Genomic DNA, 22118 nt, shown 5'->3' on the forward strand with positions numbered 1-22118 from the left:
AACATGCCATAGGAGGAGTCCTCCGTAATGCTGCCATATTACGGCGAAAGCCTTTAATGGTGCATACTGTCGTCCGTTAGCACGAGGCGTCACACGTTTGGCAGCGTTTAACTCGTGTCAACTCGGGAACTAAAAAAGATAGGAGAAAACAAATAGGTGCTTCAGATAGAGGAGGAAAAAATACACCTAGAAGCCATGTTTGATGACTGTAGAGTAATTGGTTAATTAATTATAGTCAAAATAGTGCCGAAATAACGCGGACGTCGATATAGCCACGGGAACGGTGTGACGTCATATCCACCGGAAGCCCTCACGGAATGGTGTTCTAGGCTTTCGCCTCTTAACACTTTAGTTGCCAAAGTGTCCTCACAATTTTTGAATTACTTAAGGCACCCTCTCTAGGTTGTGAAAATCGTCAAAAATAATGGCCTGTCCTCTCCGAGGTCTTCTGTGGCCTTAACGCAGCGCTGTTTCGCGTATGCGTACAGAGTTCACACACTGAGCGGGCAGCCGAGGAAAGCGCTTGCTCCACAGAAAAGGGTGGGAGTCACGAGATGATGTCACGCCAAACTTCGCGGTAGGAACTGCACTTTTAGGCCGTCCGCCGGTCTCAGGACAAGTTCCCACGTCAGCCGTATGGTGTCGCGGTGATGTGGGCTGTGCAGCCGGAATTGACGCAGAACGGTCGATATCACCACTTTCTCTTCTTGCATTGCAAAGCGTTGCCCTGCGAATAAAAACAAATATTAAGAGCGCTCCTGCGGTAATTAAAGTTATAGGAAGTGGTAAAATATTTCTTATGGAACAGCCTTTGCTCGCCATATTCTATGCCCAGAGATTCCGTCTTCGTATAAGGCAGAAACGATGTCATTCTCAGATTTGGTAAAGGGCATACAAGACGAGCACACAGAACTAAGAATCGGCAGAACAAGTAGCTGTGTTTGTATCTCGTGCTTGCGATAGACGCTTCGTAAGATTATTACAAACCAAGTAGCCCTTGCCCAACAAGCCTTTCATGAGTGATAGCCTTCCCTCTAGAGATCCAACAGCATTTTGTGCTTGCATTTCCCCACTCTTGTGGTTGCAACAGATACAACGCGGTATCACAGCGTGAAATGAAAGCGGTATTAAAGGACAAGAGCTAATTGTTGAAAAGAAAGCGCAGACGAAAATAAATATTCACCACCGTAACCTCATCAACAAAATGTCACACTCGAGTCAGTGTACACTAAGCCTCAGTGTTTTAAGTATTGCTTCAGCCGAATAAATTCACCAGGGCGGTTTCCACAAGGGCCATTTTTCATTTCGTTAAGGAGACGAGCGCTCCTGGACATATTTTAAGGCAAACGCCTTTAATGCCTCACCGTTGTCGACAGAAGGTTGTCAGCAGAGGTGTCACGCTTTTTGGTTGGTCGAAATGGTTATGACGTCAGTGTGCGCGGATTCGCAGTAATGAGGTCACCCACGGATGCCTGACGCCCCCTTTTGGAGCACACAACAACCAATAAAATAGTTGTCGTCGGCTCCGACAGGGGGCGTAAGGCGTCCGTGGGTGACCTCATTACATACCTCATTACTGCGAACAGAGCCATGGATACAACTGAACTCATAGAGGCAGAGAGAGAGAGAGTCGTGCTAAAGAAGCAGTCAAAGTCGGCAGCCAAAGTGTGTAGTTGTAATGTGTAGTCAAACAAAGCCCTAGTACAGCACAAACAGTCTCGCAGTCAGTTCCAAACAGTGTGCCAGGAAAGGCTTTCGCCTTGCAGCACTTTAAAGAGCCAAAGTGCCCCCTGAAGTTTTATTGTGAGGTCTCTGGAGGAAGACCTCTGCCGTATCATACGAAACAGGGGCTTACCGATGCAGTTGCGTGGACCCGCCGAGAAGGGCACGTAGGCGTATGCGTGCCGCCCGGCGCAGTTCTCGGGCTGGAACCTCTCGGGCTTAAACTCCTCGGGCTCCGGGAAGAAGCGGGGGTCGCGGTGGAGCGCGTACACCACGGTTTCCAGAGTGGCACCACGTGGAATGCAGTGTCCCACTGTGGGGTAATAGAGAGAACGGAATTGAATGTAAAGAGGAGGGGGGAGGCAGAGAGAAAAGATGAGCCTCATGTGGGAGAAGAGACGCGGGGACATAAGGGAGAGAATAGGTTTGGGTGGCGGAGCGCTGGGAAACATTAGCTCCGGCTGCACTGGAGCCCGGTTTTATTGTACATATATGTTAAGCTTTGCATCCTAATGAAGAGCAAAAAAGCGCACATAAATAAACAATAGAACTGAATACGTAAATAAGCATTCAGGAACGCGCGCAGTATGATGCTATTCACAAAAAAAAGCGTTCTCCACAAACCAGGTTTTTTTTTTCTTTAAACTCATGAGTGAAGACATAGTCCTTCAATGCTTGACGGACTATATATGGTGAAATATTGAAGGACTACGGTGAAACTAACAGGCCCTATTCCTTAACTCTCGTGCAAGACGCATGTTTTTTTCCCTCATAACATCGTTTTGTTTTTCTTGCTGCATTTTATTTTATTTTTGGATAAAATGAATTAAATCAGTCTCTTTTTGGAGGCTTCCATTATGTATTTCAACCAAGTCCTGAGGCCTTTTGGAGTGCTGATAAGGCATTATTTTCTTGGAGACGCGAAGTCAGCTGCTGTAAAGACCGCGTTTTGGATACGTGCATAGCGTAATGGTGGGCGGTATACGTACAAACTGAGCGTCACTGCGCCCATAGTTTTGTCTAAGGAGCTTCGCGCATGAGTAGAAGATGTGAGACTGTTCTCCCGTAAAATATCTGCATGCGTGCCTCGCTCATGCTCGGAGCAAGAATTTTAATTTGATTACAGCTTCATGATTACTGAAGCATGTCTCACAGAAGCATCATGGAAGCCGTGTGCAGAAGTGAGCGAGTTTGTCTAAGCGCTCGAGTGGTACGTCGTGGAAGAAAACAAAGTGAAATTTTGGAAGCAGGCGTTCGGTTTCACTGACGATGCTTGCGTTCGAGCGCAGTCGCATGGAGAAACAAACGGAGGAGAAAGGCACTCAAGTAAGGCTTGTTGCTCGGTTTGTCGGAGGAGCTTTCCTCGTTGCAAAAAAATAAAAAATAAATAAACGCCAAATACGCAAGCATCGAAGAGCCCGAAAAGAAATCAGCTGCGCTGATATTACGCTTCATTTGTTCCGCAGCACACCACTCCATGCAGAGCTATCTAAAGGCCCTTTCCCGTCTGTACGCAGTACTCTGAAACTTACAAATCTCAGTATCTTCGTCGACGTTCCTGCCGATGACTGGAACTGGCGGGTAAAGCCTGTGGCTCTCCTATATTTCAGGGAAAAAAAAAAGAAAAACAAGGTTACACAAGAAAAGTGAGGTTTGGCACGACGCTGGGCCGATGAACAGATCTCTTTTTTTATCTTTACTTGAATCTACTACATGCGCACGAAATGCACTAGTGCACATGGAGGTGATTATGTTGGGCCGGAGAGAGGCTGAATTGAGCAAAGGGATTCTACGTGGGGCAGGGTACATTGCACAAGAAGCATCCAAACGGGGGCATGCAGAGCTGGCTCGTTAGCGAGGCAAGGGTGTTCTCCAAAGGCTATCCTGAGAAATCATTGTACAGTATCATTGTACGTTGTGACTTTTCTAAAAAGGTAGGTCCCCGATTCCATAGAGTGGATTTCGCGGCAAGTATTCAACGTGCTCGACGAGCGTATCTGACGCGTATTAGCCCCGGAGAGGGCGAACTAGCCGGAAGTTCTTTCTTATAACTCATTATTTTTTCTTTCATAGTGAGTAGAAATGATGGGAAGGCATGGGTAAAAATCATTGCGTAATAGGATACATATGGCCATCCAGTATTTTAGTGTACCTATGTTGCGTTATGATCTGTTGGGCCCCTGCTGCCCTGCTGACCTAATTTGTTGATTGGCATTTCTGTGTTTCATCTAAAATTGCCCAAATTGAAGCCTTTAACGCGCTTGATGTTCCTAATAGGAAGCATATTTGTGGCTTCTTGGTGCAGCTACAGCTGACGTCACGAAACACACCTAAATACCTACACAAAAACTGCTGTTTTTTCTCTTATCTGAATAAATGCTTTCATTGGTCGAGGATGCAAACATAGTGCATGCTACTGCTCATCACAACACACACTCTCAAGTTCGTGCTGATGCGAAGAAAACATGTCTGCCTAAATTCGGATCTACAACTAAAAAAAGTTATTGTGCAACAGTATACTGTTGCGTTGTGTGCGTGTGTTTATGTGTGTATATATGAGATTTTCATAGATTAATATCTAGCGTTGACTTCGTTCACTTAGAGCTCATCCATTTTTTTTATTGCGAAAGCAATACTACGCTCATGAACGGCCTTTCGCGTAGCGGCGGCCGGTAGCCACATTTGACCTTTAGAATGACCTCTGACGTCATACCAGGGTGATAGATGGGCTACCAAGTCGACTCATTGCGCAGCGGCGGCCGGTAGCCACGCGTGACCTGTAGAGGCGGCGCACTGCGTTCCTTCAGTTGGAGGCGCTGGGCTTTTGCTTTCGCAACCTACCAGGCTTAACCAAAGCTAAGCCCCCGCCAATTTTTTTGTTCTTTCTTTGTTCATAATACATTTCGACGCAAGTGCCAACAGACACCGAAACCAAGGAGCGTAGGGGATGCTTTTTTTCACTCGCTTTTGGCACGTGTCTGAACACGGCGTTCCTATGCAGTACAGGCTAAATGTGATTCTACTTTCGCGAGCCTGGTTTCGCGTCACTGGTAGGCACCGTTTTTATGAGGCAGCTAGGTATATAAAAAGCTACGCATATGAAATAAAGTATAAGCGAGTAACACAAAATCATCTTAAATGAAAACAATCATTACCTCCTCTTCGAACGGCATGTCGCTTTTCGGTCTGTACTTCAACATGGAAGGCTTTTTTCTAGCGCGGATTTTTTTTTTTTTTCACTTGTCTCCGTTTGCTAGCCACAAACAGAGACACACGGCATGCGATTAAGCGATGCGCCTTTGCCTTGCGATGGCAGGTGCTCCCAGTGGTGGGTCTTGTGTAACCCAGGTTTCTCTTCCTGAGCGACCAATCATTAATTTAACTGCCACCTGCAACGGCGGACAGTTTGATCCCTCTCCGGAGGGTTGCCTCCTATAGGTTGCTCTCTGGGCATCACTTGCCACAGCCATGTTCGTGATTTTTCGCTCCAAACGCCTACGCCGACAGCGCCGACACCGGATATTCAGGACAACGAGGCTTTTAAAGCGTCCGCGTTAAATATACAATGTGTGAATTAGAGTTACAGAATGCTCACTTGAGAGCAGATAACCTAGTCTACCCAACAGTGCCTAGTCGTTTCCTTACCTTGATGACGCACTCCAAGTAACGCATCTCTCTGAGATCTTCGACGGTGGCCGCCCGTTCGGCGTCGGCTCCGAAGATGGCCTCTAGTTCCTCGTAGACCTTGTCTTGCACGTCCTTGTACAATCCCAGCAAGTACAGCGTGAAAGAGATGCCCATCGCTGTCGTGTCATGGCCCTGCGTTAGTTTGGCACGAACGAGGTATAGAGTATATCACCAAAGTACCTGTCCCCATATCGCGCTTTCTTTGTAGTATAGCGAATCAGTTCTCCTAAAATTCACAAGCACGAACGAAAAGTGTTTGATTTGATTTATTGGGGTTTAACGCCCCAAAGCGACTCAGGCTATGAGGGACGCCGTAGTGAAGGGCTCCGGAAATTTCGACCACCTCTGGTTCTTTAACGTGCACTGACATCGCACAGTACGCGAGCCTCTAGAATTTCGCCTCCATCGAAATTCAGCTGCCGCGGCCGGGATCGAACCGGCGTCTTTCGGGCCAGCAGCCGAGCGCCGTAACCACTGAGCCACCGCGGTGGGTCGAAAAGTGTTCGTCATTAACAAATTTTTAATGAACTTACTATCTCACCTCTGAATATGGTTAGTTATTAACTAACTACTCTTGTCACATTTCAAGCCCATGCCAGTCTCACTGGTATTCAGTCACTGCCCAAAATAGGCTTCTGTCTTTCATAAATTCTGTTCACGCTCAGCTTGGCAGCTCGATTACGCTACCTTGTTACGTTCTTCTGGTGATGACAGCCTCTGTCTCACGGAACGCGTTGCTGATTTCTTGTTCATCATGACGCGAATGAAAAACGCTGATATCGCGGACTATATAAGCGCCACGATAGAGCGCTGCGCCGCTCTTTTCTGCCCGGCTGCCGAGATGGAATAAAGGCATTCCCGTCAACCTTCGGTATCGCCGCTTGTTCGTCCTTCGTCAAATCGCCCAGAAACATAACCTGCTCACCGTTATTTATATCCTACATGTAAAGATAAAACGACTGCTTATTATCACGTGCCAACACTTGTGATCATGGTTTAGCTTCTTTGTTTACTTGCTACTATACTTAACTTTTACGTTTGTTTGCTTGATTGCTGGTTTATTTAAACCGGGGGAAGGTTGAAATGCTCTACTCAGTGACGATGTGCGGCATTATAATAAAGCCAGTGTCAGCACAGCCGGAACACAGCGGGAATCTGAGATGTATAAATGAAAACGTTTTACTTAATTGAAGAGCGTGAATTCTATTTCAAGGTTTATTAACGGCTATATAGGCGACCTGGAAAAACAAAGAGCGCCATCTATTCGAGAAAAAAATCATTTACCGAGGTGGCGCGCTAATGTATACACCAAAATATTGCTGGCGGTTTAACTTCGGTTAAGCGTACAGTAAGACGCGATAGCTTCATATTTTAAGCTTGGCAAATCCCTTTGTTCAGCGCCCCGCCGCTGTCGCTCAGTGGTTACGGCGCTCGGCTGCTGACCCGAAAGACGAGGGTTCGATCGCGGCCGCGGCAGCCGAATTTCGTTGGAGGCGAAATTCTAGTGGCCCATGTACTGTGCGATGACAGTGCACGTTAAAGAACCCCAGGCGATCGAAACTTCCGGAGCCCTTCACTACGGCGTCCCTCATAGCCTGAGTCGCTTTGGGACGTTAAACCACAATAAACCACACCAAATCTTTGTTCAACGCACTTCATACTGTCGTTATAAACTCACAGCTCGACGAGCTGCTACGGCGGGGTGTTCGTCGTCTTCCATCGCGCTGCATATGGCCTGGGTATGCTACTAACTCCTCTTTATATTCGCGTGTTATGACGTCATCAGTCACGTGGATCACGTCATGTCACGCAGGAAATGACGTCACATATGACATGACCACAATCTTTTGACTGTGACTTTGGGCCCCCATGAGGTAGCATGACCTTGACCTTGGGTACCATGGGGTAGCACACCATTGTAACACCATAAGCGCTTCGTGGTTGATCTCTGGCTCGCTTCAAGGTCAAAACAGAAAGCGTGGTGACCTAGGCTTTACATGGCCTAGTGAAGCTATCGCTTCAAAAGAAGTGCACTTCCACTATAGCTGAGCACCACTTGACCTTAAGGCGAAATTATAGGGCTTTATAATGTCTGTAGTTGAGCTAGTATCCATCTATTTTGTGTTTAATTGGTTTTTTAAGTGGTGCAAGTAACGAACGCATTAGATGGTAGTCAGAGTCACGTGCTGCCACTTTCATCGCAACCTGTCTTTCGCACCGTATGCAGTAATAAATCACGGGGTCTCCAGAGGTGTAGCCCATCCTGTCAAAGATCTTTTACGAAGCGAAGTCTTTTACGAGGCGAAGACAAGTCCCCTCTTCTAAATATACCGGTACCGGATTGTGGCAGCACAGCCATGTTTTTTTTTTCGTACTCACTGTGAAATAAACATTAGAGAAAAATTACTAAACAACCATCAAAGATGCTGCGAGTATCGGTGCTAATTGAAACTCGCTTCGAGCCATCCACCTCCTCTGGCACAAAGACAGTCGGTCGGGTGACGGCACGACCTGCGGTCTGTGAGCTGTGCAGGCAGTCTCAAAGGTCAGTACACCCCTGCGCTGCAGCTGCCGTTATGCTGCACACAGGTGCAGCTGTCCACCTGTTGAAATGCCGAATGCCATGAAACGGGCTAACGCCCATTAAATATTTATAGCGCTTCTATAGGCTTCCATAGACTCCTCACCTCGAACATGAAGGTGTCCACTTCCTCGCGGATGTCCTCCTCGGTGAAGCTGGGGTCCCTCAGGTGGCTCATGAGCAGGATGTCGAGGAAAGCGAGCCTCTTGGCGCCGTACGGCTGGCTCACGCCCGGCTCCTCTCCGGAAGCCTCGTTGGCGGTCACGATGAGGGACTGCCTTTCCAGGTACTCGCTCTTGCGAGACTGTATTATCTACGAAGTAGGAGGATAACAAGTTACGCACGTCAAACCAAATCAAGAGCAATCTTTATTTGGGAAGTTCACAAGTGACTACAACATCGGGAGCCTATGTGTAGAGACGGCCGAGGTGGGAGTCCCGGCTCCAAATCTCTGATTGCAACTAGGCGCCTAACTCCAATAGTTGCAAATCGATATTTTTACTCCAGAACCCCTATTTAAAAAAAAACTGAAGGTCTTCCCTGAAACACCTGGAATGTGCCACAGGGGTGCGCTGTGCACAATATCCGCCAAGTATATAAAGGAAAAGGTGAAGCTGGTGTATGCGAGCGAGCCCGAAGTCCAAGAGTTAAGTGCCTACCCGTTCGGTGAAGCTGTGCAGGTAGTCGACGTTTCTCTTCACCTCCCAGCCGGACGGGTTGTTGAAGAAGAGCGAGTCCACCCACTTCCAGGGGCTCATGAAACGTGCCACGAACGAGCCGGACACGCTGCAAGCGAAGCAGAAGCAAAAAACGCTGTCAGATAGTTCTTGTTAAAGGGCAACAGCACCACGTTTTGAGAATATCACAATATTCGAGGATTCAAATATATATAGGCTGTTGATGAAGCACGCCCAGTGTTTTCACACTAGCATTTACAATAGTGACTTAATCGATGATTTACGCGTCTTCACAAAGCAGCGGAGGACCGCGGGGAAGTTTAGCCTGACGTCACAGAAGCAGCGCCTGTTTGTACGTCTCTTCCTGTTGAATGAACAACCACCAACTTGCCCAAGCTTTCACCTCAGTCACAGAAGGTATGATTTCAAATTACCGCTGCCGTCAGCCACACCTTGCCCTACCTCGATGGATGGTTTCAATGCAGGCGATGGTTTCAATGCAGGCGATGGTTTCAATGCAGGCGAAACGCAAAAAAGCACCCGTCTGCTGTGCGATGTCAGTGCACGTTAAAGCCTCTCCAGGTGGTCGAAATTATTCCGGAGCACTTCACTACGGCACTTCTTTCACTCCCACCTTCCTCCCTTCCCTCACGGTGTCGTTCAAGTTTTTACCGAGAAGTGAGACAGTTACTGCTCCGTTTCGTTTCCACACAAACCCCTAATACATGAAATTTGAAGATTAATTCTAGAAATTTGTGAGCAACTGGCGAGGTTAGTACATGACTCCACACCCGAACTCTTCCTACCCCTAAGCTTATATCCTACCTCCGCCCCGTTTCTCCAGAGTGCACTCTCTGCGGCGAATCGCACGCCACCCTGGACCACATCCTCTTCGGCAGCCCTGCTGATCCTCCCCCGCACGCAACTTCGCTGTGTAAACTGGGCTGCCAGTGCCGTTGCCCTACGTGGTCTGGACACATGCGCGTAGTATGAGGGCTGTGCGATGGCCCTGAGACCTTGCCAGGTCCAAACTCGCTTGCACAAAAATTGCCTCTGGTTTAGCTCTGGTTAAACCTGGAGAGAGAGAGAGAGAGAAAACTTTTATTTAAAAAGAGGATGGTTGCTCGAGCAACTTGGGTGGCACCCCTAGTCCAAGGCGCCACTGGCTTTAGCTGACTGACGGACTTGCTGAACCAACTTAAGTTGCTGATCCAGGGTATCGCTGGTCAGGGCCACCTCCCACTGCTCATATGTCGGGTCGGATACAGTTAAGTGTTTTGGTTTCGTTGTACATTCCCACGATATGTGGTAGAGCGTAGGGCAAGCTCCACACCAAGGGCATGTATTCTGATATTGAGTGGGGCTAATCTTGTGTAGGATGAACAAGTTAGGGAAAGTGTTGGTCTGAATTTTCCTCCAGTCTATGGCTGCGGAGGAGTCTAGTTTTATGTGAGGGGGTGGGTATTTTCTGCGCTCGAGCCGAATATGTTCTAATCTGTCACCATAGGTGCTAGGCATGGGCGTGGGGTAGGGATGAGGATCTGCCCGGTGGGTTAAATCTCGGGCTAGATCGTTGGCTACCTCATTTCCAGCTAGTCCTTCGTGACCAGGTGTCCATGTTAGTCTGTGTGTTAGGCTGAGATTGCCAAGTAGCTGTGTTGCTCTTGAGGGAAGCCTGCCATTAAGAAAGTCTCGGCAGGCTTGTTGGGAGTCTGTTATAACGTGGGAGGACTCTCCTCTTTGGTCTTTATGTTTGATGGCGATAGCTATTGCCAGAGCCTCTGCAGAGGAGGGGTTTTCTGCATATATAGAAGCTTGGAGAGCCGGTTTTAGTTGGTGGTCAATCGCAGCGACTGAGAACTTTCCCGGCGTGGGGTAGGCCCCAATGTCTACGTAAACGGCTTTACGGTCGCTTTCTAGGTGTTTCTGAAGTGCCTTTGCTTGCGCTTGTCGTCTGCCTTGCTGATGAGCATGATGCATGTGACGTGGGATTGGACTAACGGTGATCTTTTCTCGGGTTTGGAGTGGAAGAGAGGTTTTACTGCCTCTTGTCTCCAGCCCCGGCCATGTCCCTAATTTAGTGAGGATCGTCCTTCCCGCATTGGTTTTTAGAAGGCGTTCTTTTTGGCTTTCCAAGAGGGCTTCTTGGAGCTCGGTAAAAGTGTTGTGCAGACCAAGCTCTAGGAGTCGTTCTGTAGAAGTGGCTATTGGAAGATTGAGGGCAGTTTTGTAAGCCCCTCTTATGATTGTATCGATAGCTCTGGTTTCCACAGTGCCCAGTTTTTGGTAAGGGAGGCCGTATGTTATCCTGCTCAGAACTAGGGCCTGGACGAGTCTAAGGGTGTCCTCTTCTCTCATACCCTTGCGGTGCCAGGTAATGCGGCGGATCATTCTTGAGATTTGATTAACTGTTGTTTTGATGGTTCTGATCATATGGTCGGATCTGAGGTTACTTTGAAGCCAGAGCCCCAGTATCCGGATCTTGTCCACTTCATTAATCTTGCGTCCACCCAGGAAAAGCTCAACTTCTCCTGGGGATGTGTAAGGGAGTTTGTGGAGTCTAATGACCTCAGACTTCTCCGGGGCACACTCCAGACCACTTTCCGCAGCAAATTCTTCAACCCTGTGTATGGCTTCTTGTAGGGCTTCTTCTTTTTGGGCTAAGGAGCCGTGTGTGGCCCATAGAGTTATATCATCGGCATAGACCGTGTAGCCTATGTCGGGCTGCGTTTGAAGCTTTCTTGCTAGCTTTAGCATGGCAGTATTGAAGAGGAGGGGGGATATTATAGCCCCTTGAGGAGTACCCTTGTTAGGCATGGGGAAGGGATGAGAACGGACTTCACCAATGCCTATGGTGGCGGTTCTGTTGGAGAGGAAAGCCTTGATGTAGTTAAATATCCTCTCTCCACAGTTTAGACCACTCAGCTCCTCTAGGATAGCCTGATGGGAGACGTTGTCAAAGGCTCCTTTTAAATCCAGGGCTAAAAGAAGGTTTTCTCCGTGGGTGGGTATTGTATTAAGCACTTCTTCGCTAATCCTTAGGAAGGCATCTTGTGTACAGAGACCTTTTCGGAATCCCACCATAGTGTAGGGGTAAAAGTTGTTATCTTCTATATAGTTCTGGAGTCTGGTGTGTATGATTCTTTCATACAGTTTGCCCAGACAGGAGGTTAAGGAGATTGGGCGGAGGGACTCTACTGCCGGGGGTTTCCCGGCCTTTGGAATCATAATGATGTCCGCATGGCGCCACTCAGCTGGAACCTGGCCTTTCTCCCATAACTCCTTGTTAATGTATTCTGTTAGGTCTTTCAGATGGTCGTTGCTGAGGTTTCGAATTATAGCGTTGGTAACCTTGTCTCCGCCCGGTGCTGTGTTCCGCTGAGCTATTCTTGCTGCAGCATAAACTTCAGATACCGTTATGGAGGCGTCTAAGCTTGGATTTTGTTGTCCTTCATAGGTCAGGGTGCATGGAGGGGTGTGGTCTCCTATGTACTTGCGATGCATGGCTGTTATGAGGTCTTGGTCTGTGCCTTGAAACTTATGGGCAACTGTTTGGAGAGTTCGGCTGGTAACTGATTTGGCCCAGAGCCGTATATTCCCTTCGGGAGAGTTCGGCGGTTTTTTGATCTCGCCGCCAGTCTGGCAACTGCTGCACTCGTGTCTGGCAACCCATCACCTCCGCCCCGCCAACGCCATTTTGTGCCGAGGCTGCTCGCGACGCTGTGCAGGCGGTGGTGCTGTCAGCAGTTGCGCTTCCCTTGTGACCGCCCTGCTGCATCTTTGCTGTTTATTCGTGCACTTATCGGCCGTGTAACCTTTCGCGGACCAGCACGGAGATCGCAATGGGAGCCTGCAGCGCAGTGGGCTGCTCGATCAAGCAGAAAAAAGGGTTCGCACTTTACCGTTTCCCGCAAGGCGACAAGAATCGAGCACGGCGCCGCGTCCGACATAAGCGTCCGACATAACGAAATACCACACGTACGACACCTAAGCGCCTAAAAAACAATGTTCATTTGGTTTATGCGGTTAAAATGAAATAAACTCTCGCAGCCCACAAAGCTGGCACACAACTGCAGATCTGCCGCGAACCAGAACCGCAACACAGAGCGTATTGGCGCACGCCCAGGCAATCCTGCTTTTGAAGCATGTTAAACTCGGCTTCTGTAAGGCTACCTTTCTGTGAACATTCAAATACGCACGTTATTTGCAGTTATTTTCTTCGATAAAAGTTCGCCAGAGGCGCAGCGCTAGCACGCCCGCCAAGGAGAGCTTCGGGCGCCTCGGCACAAAATGGCGGACCGCGCCGCCGCTAAATTTGGATGGCTGTTGGCCCCGCCCCTCCGCCAAACTCTCCCGAAGGGAATATACGGCTCTGATTTGGCCTTATTCGGGTCGAGCATGCATCTTAAGATGGTCCATGTCTGGGCTGTGCTTAGAGTGCCTTTCAGGGAAGCACAAAACTCAGACCAGTTTTGTCTACACAGTTGTATAGCATATGCTTGCGCTTGCTGTGTAATCTTAGCAATTCGTAGTTTTAGTTTTCTATTGAGACGCTGCTTTTTCCAGCGTTTAGTGAGGCCTTTTCGAGCCTCCCATAGATGCAATAGGTGGCGATCTACGTCCGGTGCTTCTACGGTCCGTTGGATGGTTCGAGCGTTGCTTGAGTGGGCATCTTTGATTAGTTGAGTCCACTCTTGAATATTTTTAATGCCTCCTTCTGGCGGCGGGCAGTCTCTGAATTTTGTCCAGTCCGTGATGTGTACATTTCCCAGAGCTCTTCTGATTCTGGCAGTTGGTATAGAGAGACTTATGATGTTGTGGTCGCTGCCCAAGGATTCCCCTAGGTTAGTCCAGGTTGCGTGATTAATGCTCTTAATGAAGGTGAGGTCTGGGCAGGTATCTCGGCTAATACTGTTCCCTGTTCTGGTAGGAGAGGTAATATCAGTGACGAGTTCTAAACCTAGCATTTCCACGGCTTCAAGTAGATTAGCACCTTTTTGAGAGTCGCTTATGTAGCCCCAGGAGCTGTGTCTTGCATTCATGTCTCCCAGAACCACCAAGGGGTTGTCCTGGGCTATTCTGGTGCATTCTGTTAGTATAGGCAGAAAATCTTCCTTCTTGCGGCTTGGAGGGCTGTAGATATTTAGGATAAAGACGCTCTGCTTTCCCCTCTTTTGCGGCAGAACTTCAATTAGAACATGGTTAATATCTATGAAGGGGAGTTGATGTGGGACTGTCGTAACAGATTTGGCCACAAGAGTAGCTACTCTCGGCGAGTCCGTAGGTGCCATTGTATAATATCCACGAAGGTAAGGAGCCACGCGGGTTTCCTGGAGACAGATTATATCCGGGGGTATAGGAGACTTTTGAATGAACATAAGCAAGGAACTGTCCTTATTTTTGAAAGGATTGCGAAAGGAACATCTGCGCGTAGCCGTATCTTGTTGCGTGAGCTACATTGCCCACAGTCTCGCCGTTTCGCGTGCTCTTGCACGACCATACTGCGCATGCGCGAGGTGCAAGTCACTACGCACAGCTGGCGTGCCGGCGGCCCCGGCACGCTAGCTGTGCGCCGCTACTGCGCATTGGAGAGGAGAGAGGCGATGAAGAGCACGCCGCAGCGGCGGCGGCCCCGGCACTCTAGCTAAGCGCCGCTACTGCGCATGCGCAACTGGCGAGCTGCGGCGGCACCTCTGAGCAACACCCCCTGCTCTGAGTCACCCGAGCAGCGATGGCGGCGGTGCGTCAGCTATGCGCCGTCACTCTTCAATTGCGCTGCGAAGTACCTAACAAAATAAAAGGCGCACAAAGGAACAGTGCACAAGTTCTTTCTTTGGATTTGATAATCAGGCCTCGCCCAAACGGGCAAGGCCTTTCAAAAATTCGCCTATATGCTCATTGGAGTGCCCCTCCCCACGGTAATCTTTAGTAAAAGGCGAAAGATTAGTACGCAGATGAGGTGAGGCCTGAGCGTTGGAAGCGAAAGGGCTGCCTGGTAGATCCCATGATCGGCGAGGTGCCAACGTGCGCCGGAAACCACATCGAATCGAAAAAAGACTTCGAAGGAATTTTGCGCTATCCGGTTGAGGTTCTTACAGGAGCATATTTAGCGGCTGACGTAGAACAGAAGTTCTATTGAAGTTCTACTGCATCGCAAGCATTGAGGTGCCTTTTGCGTTTCGCATACATCGAAACGCGGCTGCCGGGGAAAAATTTAAAATTGATTTTTGAGGAAAGTGGCGCAGTATTTGTCTAACATCACGATCCCTTCACCGGGAGCTCCTCATCAGCCGCTCATCCGCCTTCTTAAGGCCTTTACATGGGCTAGGGTAAAGGCGATGACAATTTTGATAATATGTTGTAATATCTTTGAATGTATAGACCGGATTAAAATCGGGTTCCTGATCGGACGGGGAGGAGAAAACAGCCCGGTGAGAGAGCGCGCGGGCGGCTGCGTCTGCTGCCTCGTTTCCTGCCAACCCCCATATGAGGTAACGGTGTGCGGGGTCCGTATCCCGTATGCAATTTTGGTATATTCGATAGGCTAGGAAGGGAGTGCAGCCTTGTTCGACGTTCCGACAGGCCCCTCGCGAGTCGGTGATTATGTATTTTGAATTGGAATGTGAGGCCGCGAGAGCAATCGCGACCTCTTCTGCTTGTGTTGCACTGCGGGCTCTGAAAGTTACGCCGTTAACTGTGTTGCTGTTGTGAACTACCGCGGCCGTGTACCATCCCCCGTGGTGAGGGCCGGAGGCGTCCACGTAGTATACACCTGTTTTGTTGCCATAATATCGGGCTAGCGCTTCCGCTCGTGCCAGGCGCCGACCATTATGGTCTTCATGTGACATGTTTGCTGGAAGAGGCCGCACGTGGAGGGCATGTCTCCACAGTTCCGGGATGCGAAACCTGTCTTCCATTGGAGGGGTGTGTTGGATATGGAGTCGAGCAAGAAGGCGGCCTCCCGACTCCGTTAGCGACAAGCGCGTGTACTGGTTTGTAAGGTGCGCCTCCCGGAGTTCCCGGAAAGTATTCACCACCCCAAGAGCCATAAGCCGGCTGTTTGAAGTAGTGATGGGGAGGTCAAGGGCACGTTTAACAATTTTGCGAAGGATGACCTCAAGGGCGTCCTCCTCTTGTTTCCGTAGGTGGAGATAAGGAGTCGAATAGAGAATTCGACTGGTTACAAAGGCGTTTGCCAGCCGCAAGGCATCCTTACTTCGTAACCCTCCGCGTTTGTTGGAAACCCGGCGGACCATGCGGCCCACCTGGTCCCCCACCTTACGGAGTTTGGCCAATGTAGTGTCTGGCCGCCTGTGTTTGTGGATGTAGAGTCCGAGTACCCGTATCTCATCACTTTCGCGTATGGGACCACTCTCAAGAGAGAGAGATATTTTAGTTGTGCACTTCTGTGAGGGGCGGAGGTGCACAAATTCTGATTTTTGAGGGGAACATTGAAGACCGCAGCGGCGGGCGTAGCGGTCTACTATCGTCGCCGCTGTTTGCAGGCTGGTTTCAATGTCTCCTGTGCTGCCCTGCGTGGCCCACAGAGTGATGTCATCGGCGTACAGGGCGTGCTGCACGCCGGCGACACCACTCAGCTGGGCCGGCAGGTGCATCATGGCCAGATTGAAGAGCAGCGGGGAAAGTACCGCGCCTTGAGGGGTTCCGCGCGTGCCGAGTAGGTAAGGACCATGGTCTCTATCTTGAATTCGAATGTAGGATTGACGATCTATTAAAAATTGGCTTATGTATTTGAATGTATTGAGGCCACAGTCGGTGTGACTTAGGTTAGTGAGTATGATCTCATGTGTTACATTGTCAAATGCCCCTTTAAGATCCAAAGCGAGTACTACCCGGTCATTATGGGGGCATTCGAGGGGGTCAAGGACTTCCCGATTGAGTTGCAGGAGGACATCCTGTGCGGATCTGTGTGGGCGGAATCCGAACATGGTGCTCGCAAAGACTTGTTTGTTTTCAAGATATGTAGATAACCGATCCCGCACCATCGTCTCCATTAGTTTGCCCACACATGACGTGAGAGAGATGGGGCGGAGGTTATCTGTGTCAATTGGTTTGCCAGCTTTAGGAATAAAAGTGACCAAAGCCGTTTTCCATTCGATTGGCAGCGGGGTGTCCCCGCGCCAAATCGCATTGACGTATTCCAGGAGGGACTGGTATGCCAAGTCGGGCAGGTTCGTCAAAAGCTTGACGGTGACCTTATCCCGTCCTGGCGCAGTGCCCCGTTTCATTTTGGCGAGAGCCGCCCGCAGATCATGGAGCTGGAAAGGTTGATCCAGCTCCGTGTTCTCTCTGCCTGCATAAGAGTACGCAGATCCACGGGGGTCTTGGGCTGTACACAGATACTGGTCCCGAAGTTTCTGTGCCAGTTGAGTCGTGTTGCCAGAAAAAGCGTGCAGGGCTCGGTGCAAATGTTTTTGTGTTTCGGTTCGTGTTTGTGCTGGGTCGATTAGGGCTCGAAAGAGACGCCACGTGTTTCGGCTGGACATTTGTCGCGCGGCCGTGTTGCATCGCCGCCTGCAACCAACCCAAGGTAGGCAGCTGGGCGAGGGTCGCCTCCTCTCCTTCCCCTCCTCCCTCCTCCCCCACCAGCACCGCCGAGACGCAGGAACTCAAGCGCGAGCTCGCCCTCTTGCGAGCTCAAAACGAAAAACTAGCCAGCGAGCTTAACTCGCACAAAGCCCAATTCCCTACTCCGCCCGCGTCGAGCGGCGAGGAAGAAAACATCAAAGACAGGGAGATTCCTACTGCTATGGAGAGTCGCGCCGCGGCCCTGGAGACCCGGGTGACCGCGATTGAAACACAATTGGCTGACCTCCCCAAAGAGTGTCATCGCACAGGTGACACAAGCCGTAACTCACATTATCCAAAAATGGATAAAAGACAATCCGCGCGTCTTTAAACGCGTAGGGCCAATCAGGGACGCTAACCGCCCCTCCAAATTCAACAGTTATTCCCGATGAATTTGACTTCTCGGAAGACTCCTGCACGTCTGCGCCGGGCACTAGCGGACTGGGGAGTCTTAACAACGTAACCCCACCCTCCGCCTCCGACCATGGCCCCCAACCCTAAGTCGCGAGCAAGAACAACTCAGCCGCTTACACTAACGCAGTGGAACTGCCGTGGTCTCAAGAACCGCACGAAGCGGACTCATCTCCGCCTCTATCTTGAGACCTTTGAGTTCCTCGTTGCCGTGGTTGCCCTTCAGGAACCCGGCGCCGGGGCCAAACTAACAAACTACACTACATTTCAACACAACCCACTTGCCTGGCGCATACTGGAATATAGCTGCCGATGCGAATATCCAACTCCACGCAACCTGATTTGGGCCCCCGGTCACCAGGGACTCCAGGGAAACGAACAGGCCGATCAGGCCGCCCGCGCACTCTCTCCCCGGGCTATCTCCCTGTCCTTGGAAGCGTACTCCCAATCAGACAATCGGCCCTCACATTCAAGCACATCACCGATTATTACAAGGAGGAGCACCGGCGCTACCCGGCCCCTTGTAAGGGTCTGGATCGCGCTGACGAGCGCCTCCTCATCGAAATTCTTACTAACACTGTACTGTGCCCGGCGGTGCTTAAACATTTCAATACATCCTTTGATGGCGCGTGCCAGTTCTGTGTGGAGGTGGCTGACACCTTCCACATGGTTTGGGCGTGTCAATCAAACCCATCTATCCCCCCCAACCCCAACCCCACCAGAGAGGACTGGGAGGCGGCCCTGCTCGGCTGTCAAGACCTAAAGAGCCAAAAGGCTTTGGTTCAACGGACGCGGGCGGCGTTGCTTGCCAATGGGGCACCGGAATAGGGGCTCCACCCAGTATTGTAAGGGGAAAGGGCCAATAGGGTCCTACCCCAATCACCTTTCTGTAAAAAACTTAATTTCCTATAAATGTTTTTCACCACCACCACCTGCACGGGTGATGAAGCGACAGCAGCTGTGGTGGACTCCTCTTTATCTGCCCTCATCACACTACCTCTCGCTCCCGACACCTCCCCAGAGGCTGCAGAGGAAGCCGCCATTGCACTCGCAATCACCCGCACGGAAGCCCGGTACATTTTCAGTGATTCAAAAACTGCGATTCTAAATTTTGCTCGAGGTCGAATCCATGTCCCTGCTTTTGGCATACTGGACTCGCCCGATGCACCCCCGCCCCGCCAAGTGGAGCTGATATGGGTGCCTGCGCACTCCGAGAATCCCGGAAACGAGGCCGCCAACCTTTTAGCCCGAGGTTCTTTAAACCGGGCTCAGGTGGCCTCGGATCGGGGATTCACGAAGGATCGCATGCACTCATTCAGTGAGCTGACCCAGGTATACAGAGCCTCACGCCAGCTCTACCCTCCGCACCACCCCTCCCTAGATAACAGACACGCAACGCTCTGGCGCAGATTACAGACACACACTCTCCCCTCGCCCCTTACCCTAGCCCACTATCATCCCTCCTTCCCTACTCCGGCATGCGCCCTATGCCCAGAACCCTTCGCTTCTTCCCTCCACATCCTTTCCCTCTGCCCGGTGGACCCTCCCCCGCGGGACCTAGAGAATCTCAAGACCTGGGAGGACTGGGAGACCCTGCTGCGCTCGGAGGACCCGGCCGTGCAGACCATCGCCACCGGCCGGGCTGCCAGTGTTATGGACCTCAGGAACATAAACACTTGAGTGGAGTGGGGTCGTGCGGGGATCCTGGGGCGTGCCCCGAATTCCTGTTGTAATAAAGTTTTCTCTCTCTCTCTCTCTCTCGGTGGGCACTTGAACCGCGCCGTAAGGGGAGGGAAAAATTCAGGGACACTTTGGCTCTCTAAAGTGCTGCAAGACGAAAGCGTTTCCTGGCCACTGTTTGTTTTCATTTACTTTTTTATTTGACATATTTTGTTTCTTTATTTTGCTCCTTTTCTTAATTTTATTGTTTTATTTTCACATTTTGTCTTTATTTTGTTTTTATTTTTGTTTATTTTCTTATTTTCTTTTCCTTTTCTTGACTTTACTCCGTTTATTTTATTTATGAAGCCCATGCATTCACTAAATGCGCCTTTATTCATGCTGGAACCTAGAGCCTTTTAAGTAGTGACGCCGAAAGGCGGACGAATCTGCCGACGCGTCTGTCGACACGGCTGCCGACGCGTCTGTCGATACTCCTGCCGACGCGTCTGTCGACACGGCTGCCGACGCGTCTGTCGACACTCCTGCCGACGCGTCTGTCGATTCGTCTGTCGACACGGCTGCCGACGCGTCTGCGAACGACAGTATGAGGCATTAAAGGCTTTCGCCTTAATAACTTTTATAATGGTGGTGGTGGTGGTGGTGTAATTCACTTATTAACAGCCTTTATGCTAGGCGTTCAATAGGTCTTGGGCCAAGGTGACGAGGGCGCGTTGCAGTTTCAGATCCAGGGAGGCAAGCCAGAGGGGCCACGGTTGGAGTGGGAGGAAAGGATAGGCGGGGGACTGGAAGGCTACGTGGCACTGTGTACGGCAGTGTTCTATGTCTGCATATGTGTGTTGACAGTTTGGGCACTGGGGTGCGGAAGTGTACCAGTACAGATAAAGTTTGGCTGGTGTATGTAGGTGATTAAACTGTAATCGGCGAAGAATGCGAGCTTCACGGATCGATAAGGATGGGTGCGGTGGTAGTAAATCAGCTAAGTCCAATTTTTTGCTGCGCGTAGTATTCAACGACAGTGCGTCTGTAAGCCCTGACCGTCTGCTCCGTCGGTGGGCTCGTCCATGGGTGATGGTGAAAATAATTTAATCGAATAGTTCAGGAGGTTGTAGCGGCGGTTGGAGCTCTCAGTCCGGAACCCCATTGTCGTAGGCTGCTGTCCGGGCTCTTTCGATGAGTTGCTTTTGACTCTTTTCGTCCGAGCTGGTCAGAGCTGCCTCCCACCCCTCCTGCGTTGGCTGGTTATTAACAGTGATCGCCTGATTTCGTTGGCACGCCCATACCATATGGTACAGGTCCGCCTTCTGCCCGCAGAATTTGCACTGTGAGTTAAATGACTCCGGGTCTATGGCATGTAGTCTTCGTGGGCTGTTGTAAGTGGTGTCTGTAGCTTTCGGAGGTGTTGTTCCTCCCCTTTATCTAGTGTCTTAGCCGGCGGAGGGTAGACTCGACGGGCTAATCTTAAGTGCTGAAGTATGTCATTGTAAATTAGTAGTGGGGTAGGAGGTTCCACGGCATCCGCATTGGGTGCCCGGGGGAGAAATGCTCGGGCTGAGGCATGTGCGCTCTCGTTCCCTGGGATGCCCTGGTGACCTGGTACCCATATTAAGTGTTTGTGTGTGGGTTGGTAGCCACTGGTGTAGCTATCTTGCAGGATTTTAGCTGCTAGCGGTGCGACCCTGCCCCTGAGGTAATTGCGATACGCTGTCTGTGAATCTGTGAGAATGTATTCTGAGCTAGTGTGTGTTGCAGCTAGAGCAATCGCCACTTCTTCCGCAGCCAGTATGTTCTGGCTAGCCAGTACTAGTCCGTCGACTGTTGTATTTTGGTGCACCACCGCGACGGCCGTCATTACCTGCTCGGGACCCGCAGCATCGACATAGAACACGCCCTCGCGCCCGCCGTAGTGTCTTTTCATGGCTTCGGCTCGTGCTTGTCGTCTTGACTGTGAAAATCGGGGTGCATATTCCTGGGTAGTGGAGCTGCCTTGAGTTGTCCTCTCCATGAGGCTGGGATGTCGGTTTTGGTGTCTTGCTGTCGGGGGCAATTGATGTTTCAATCACTCAGGACTTGTCGGGCAGTCCGAGTTGTGGAGAGCCGTACCACCTGCGCCGTAAGGTGTGCCTCTATCAGCTCATCTATCGTGTTGTGCACACCCAGTCGCAAGAACCGGTCCGTCGATGTCGCAAGAGGGAGGCCCAGGGCCTTCTTGTAGGCATCCCCGGCGCCCGGTGTATAGTTTCGCAGGCAAGCTGGCGAGCCAGATCATGGCCGGGAATGCCCATGTGACCAATGATCCACCGAAGGGCCACCGGTCGTGGGCTTAATGCTAAGAGGGCGGCATCTAAGGCCGGTCGGGTAGGGAAAGGGAGGGCTCTTTCGTGGAAGGCACGCAGATCTGCCTGCGAGTCTGTATAGACAACGTAAGGGGGGAGGGGGGGGGGGGGGTTAGATAAAGGTGTGTATGCCCAAAAATATAAGTTTTTGTAAGTCACCACCAGTACTACTTGTTCTGTAATTTTATATGTGTGTCCACCGAGGCGGCACGGCAGGACAGTACCGCAGAAGAACTGCAGATTGGGCTAGTTGGTGTAGATTCATAATGATGGTTCAACAGCGCAAACACACACCACATAGTACCGCAGGAAAAGGCCAGTGAGAAACTTACACCTTGACTGCTCTGACGTAGGGAGAGTCGGCGTCTTCCTGAGCATGCACGGATACACCCATAGCAGTCTCTGTCAGGAAGAAAACGGCAGGATCCAGTTTTT

The 22118-nt window shown here is 50.5% G+C and overlaps 1 protein-coding gene and 1 non-coding gene across 2 annotated transcripts in view; both read right to left on the reverse strand.

The window, feature by feature from the left end:
- Nucleotides 1-284: 284 nt before the first annotated feature.
- LOC149363982 (cytochrome P450 4V2-like) overlaps nucleotides 285-22118 on the reverse strand; it is a 284143-nt gene continuing 262309 nt past the window's right edge. The window contains exons 5-11 of the mRNA XM_089573973.1: nucleotides 22016-22085; nucleotides 8650-8776; nucleotides 8097-8303; nucleotides 5368-5541; nucleotides 3255-3321; nucleotides 1856-2035; nucleotides 285-727 (exon numbers count right to left, since the gene is read on the reverse strand). Of these exons, the coding sequence (XP_089430099.1) occupies nucleotides 561-727; nucleotides 1856-2035; nucleotides 3255-3321; nucleotides 5368-5541; nucleotides 8097-8303; nucleotides 8650-8776; nucleotides 22016-22085 (992 nt within the window). The 3' untranslated portion in view covers nucleotides 285-560. The remainder of the gene's footprint in view (nucleotides 728-1855; nucleotides 2036-3254; nucleotides 3322-5367; nucleotides 5542-8096; nucleotides 8304-8649; nucleotides 8777-22015; nucleotides 22086-22118) is intronic.
- Nucleotides 14521-14641, reverse strand: LOC149363983 (U5 spliceosomal RNA). Its single transcript, XR_016289288.1, has one exon. It is a non-coding gene; the product is annotated as a U5 spliceosomal RNA (small nuclear RNA).

The sequence above is a fragment of the Amblyomma mixtum genome, chromosome 2 (assembly GCF_055824585.1).
Source record: "Amblyomma mixtum isolate Tamu chromosome 2, ASM5582458v1, whole genome shotgun sequence".
NCBI lineage: Eukaryota > Metazoa > Arthropoda > Arachnida > Ixodida > Ixodidae > Amblyomma > Amblyomma mixtum.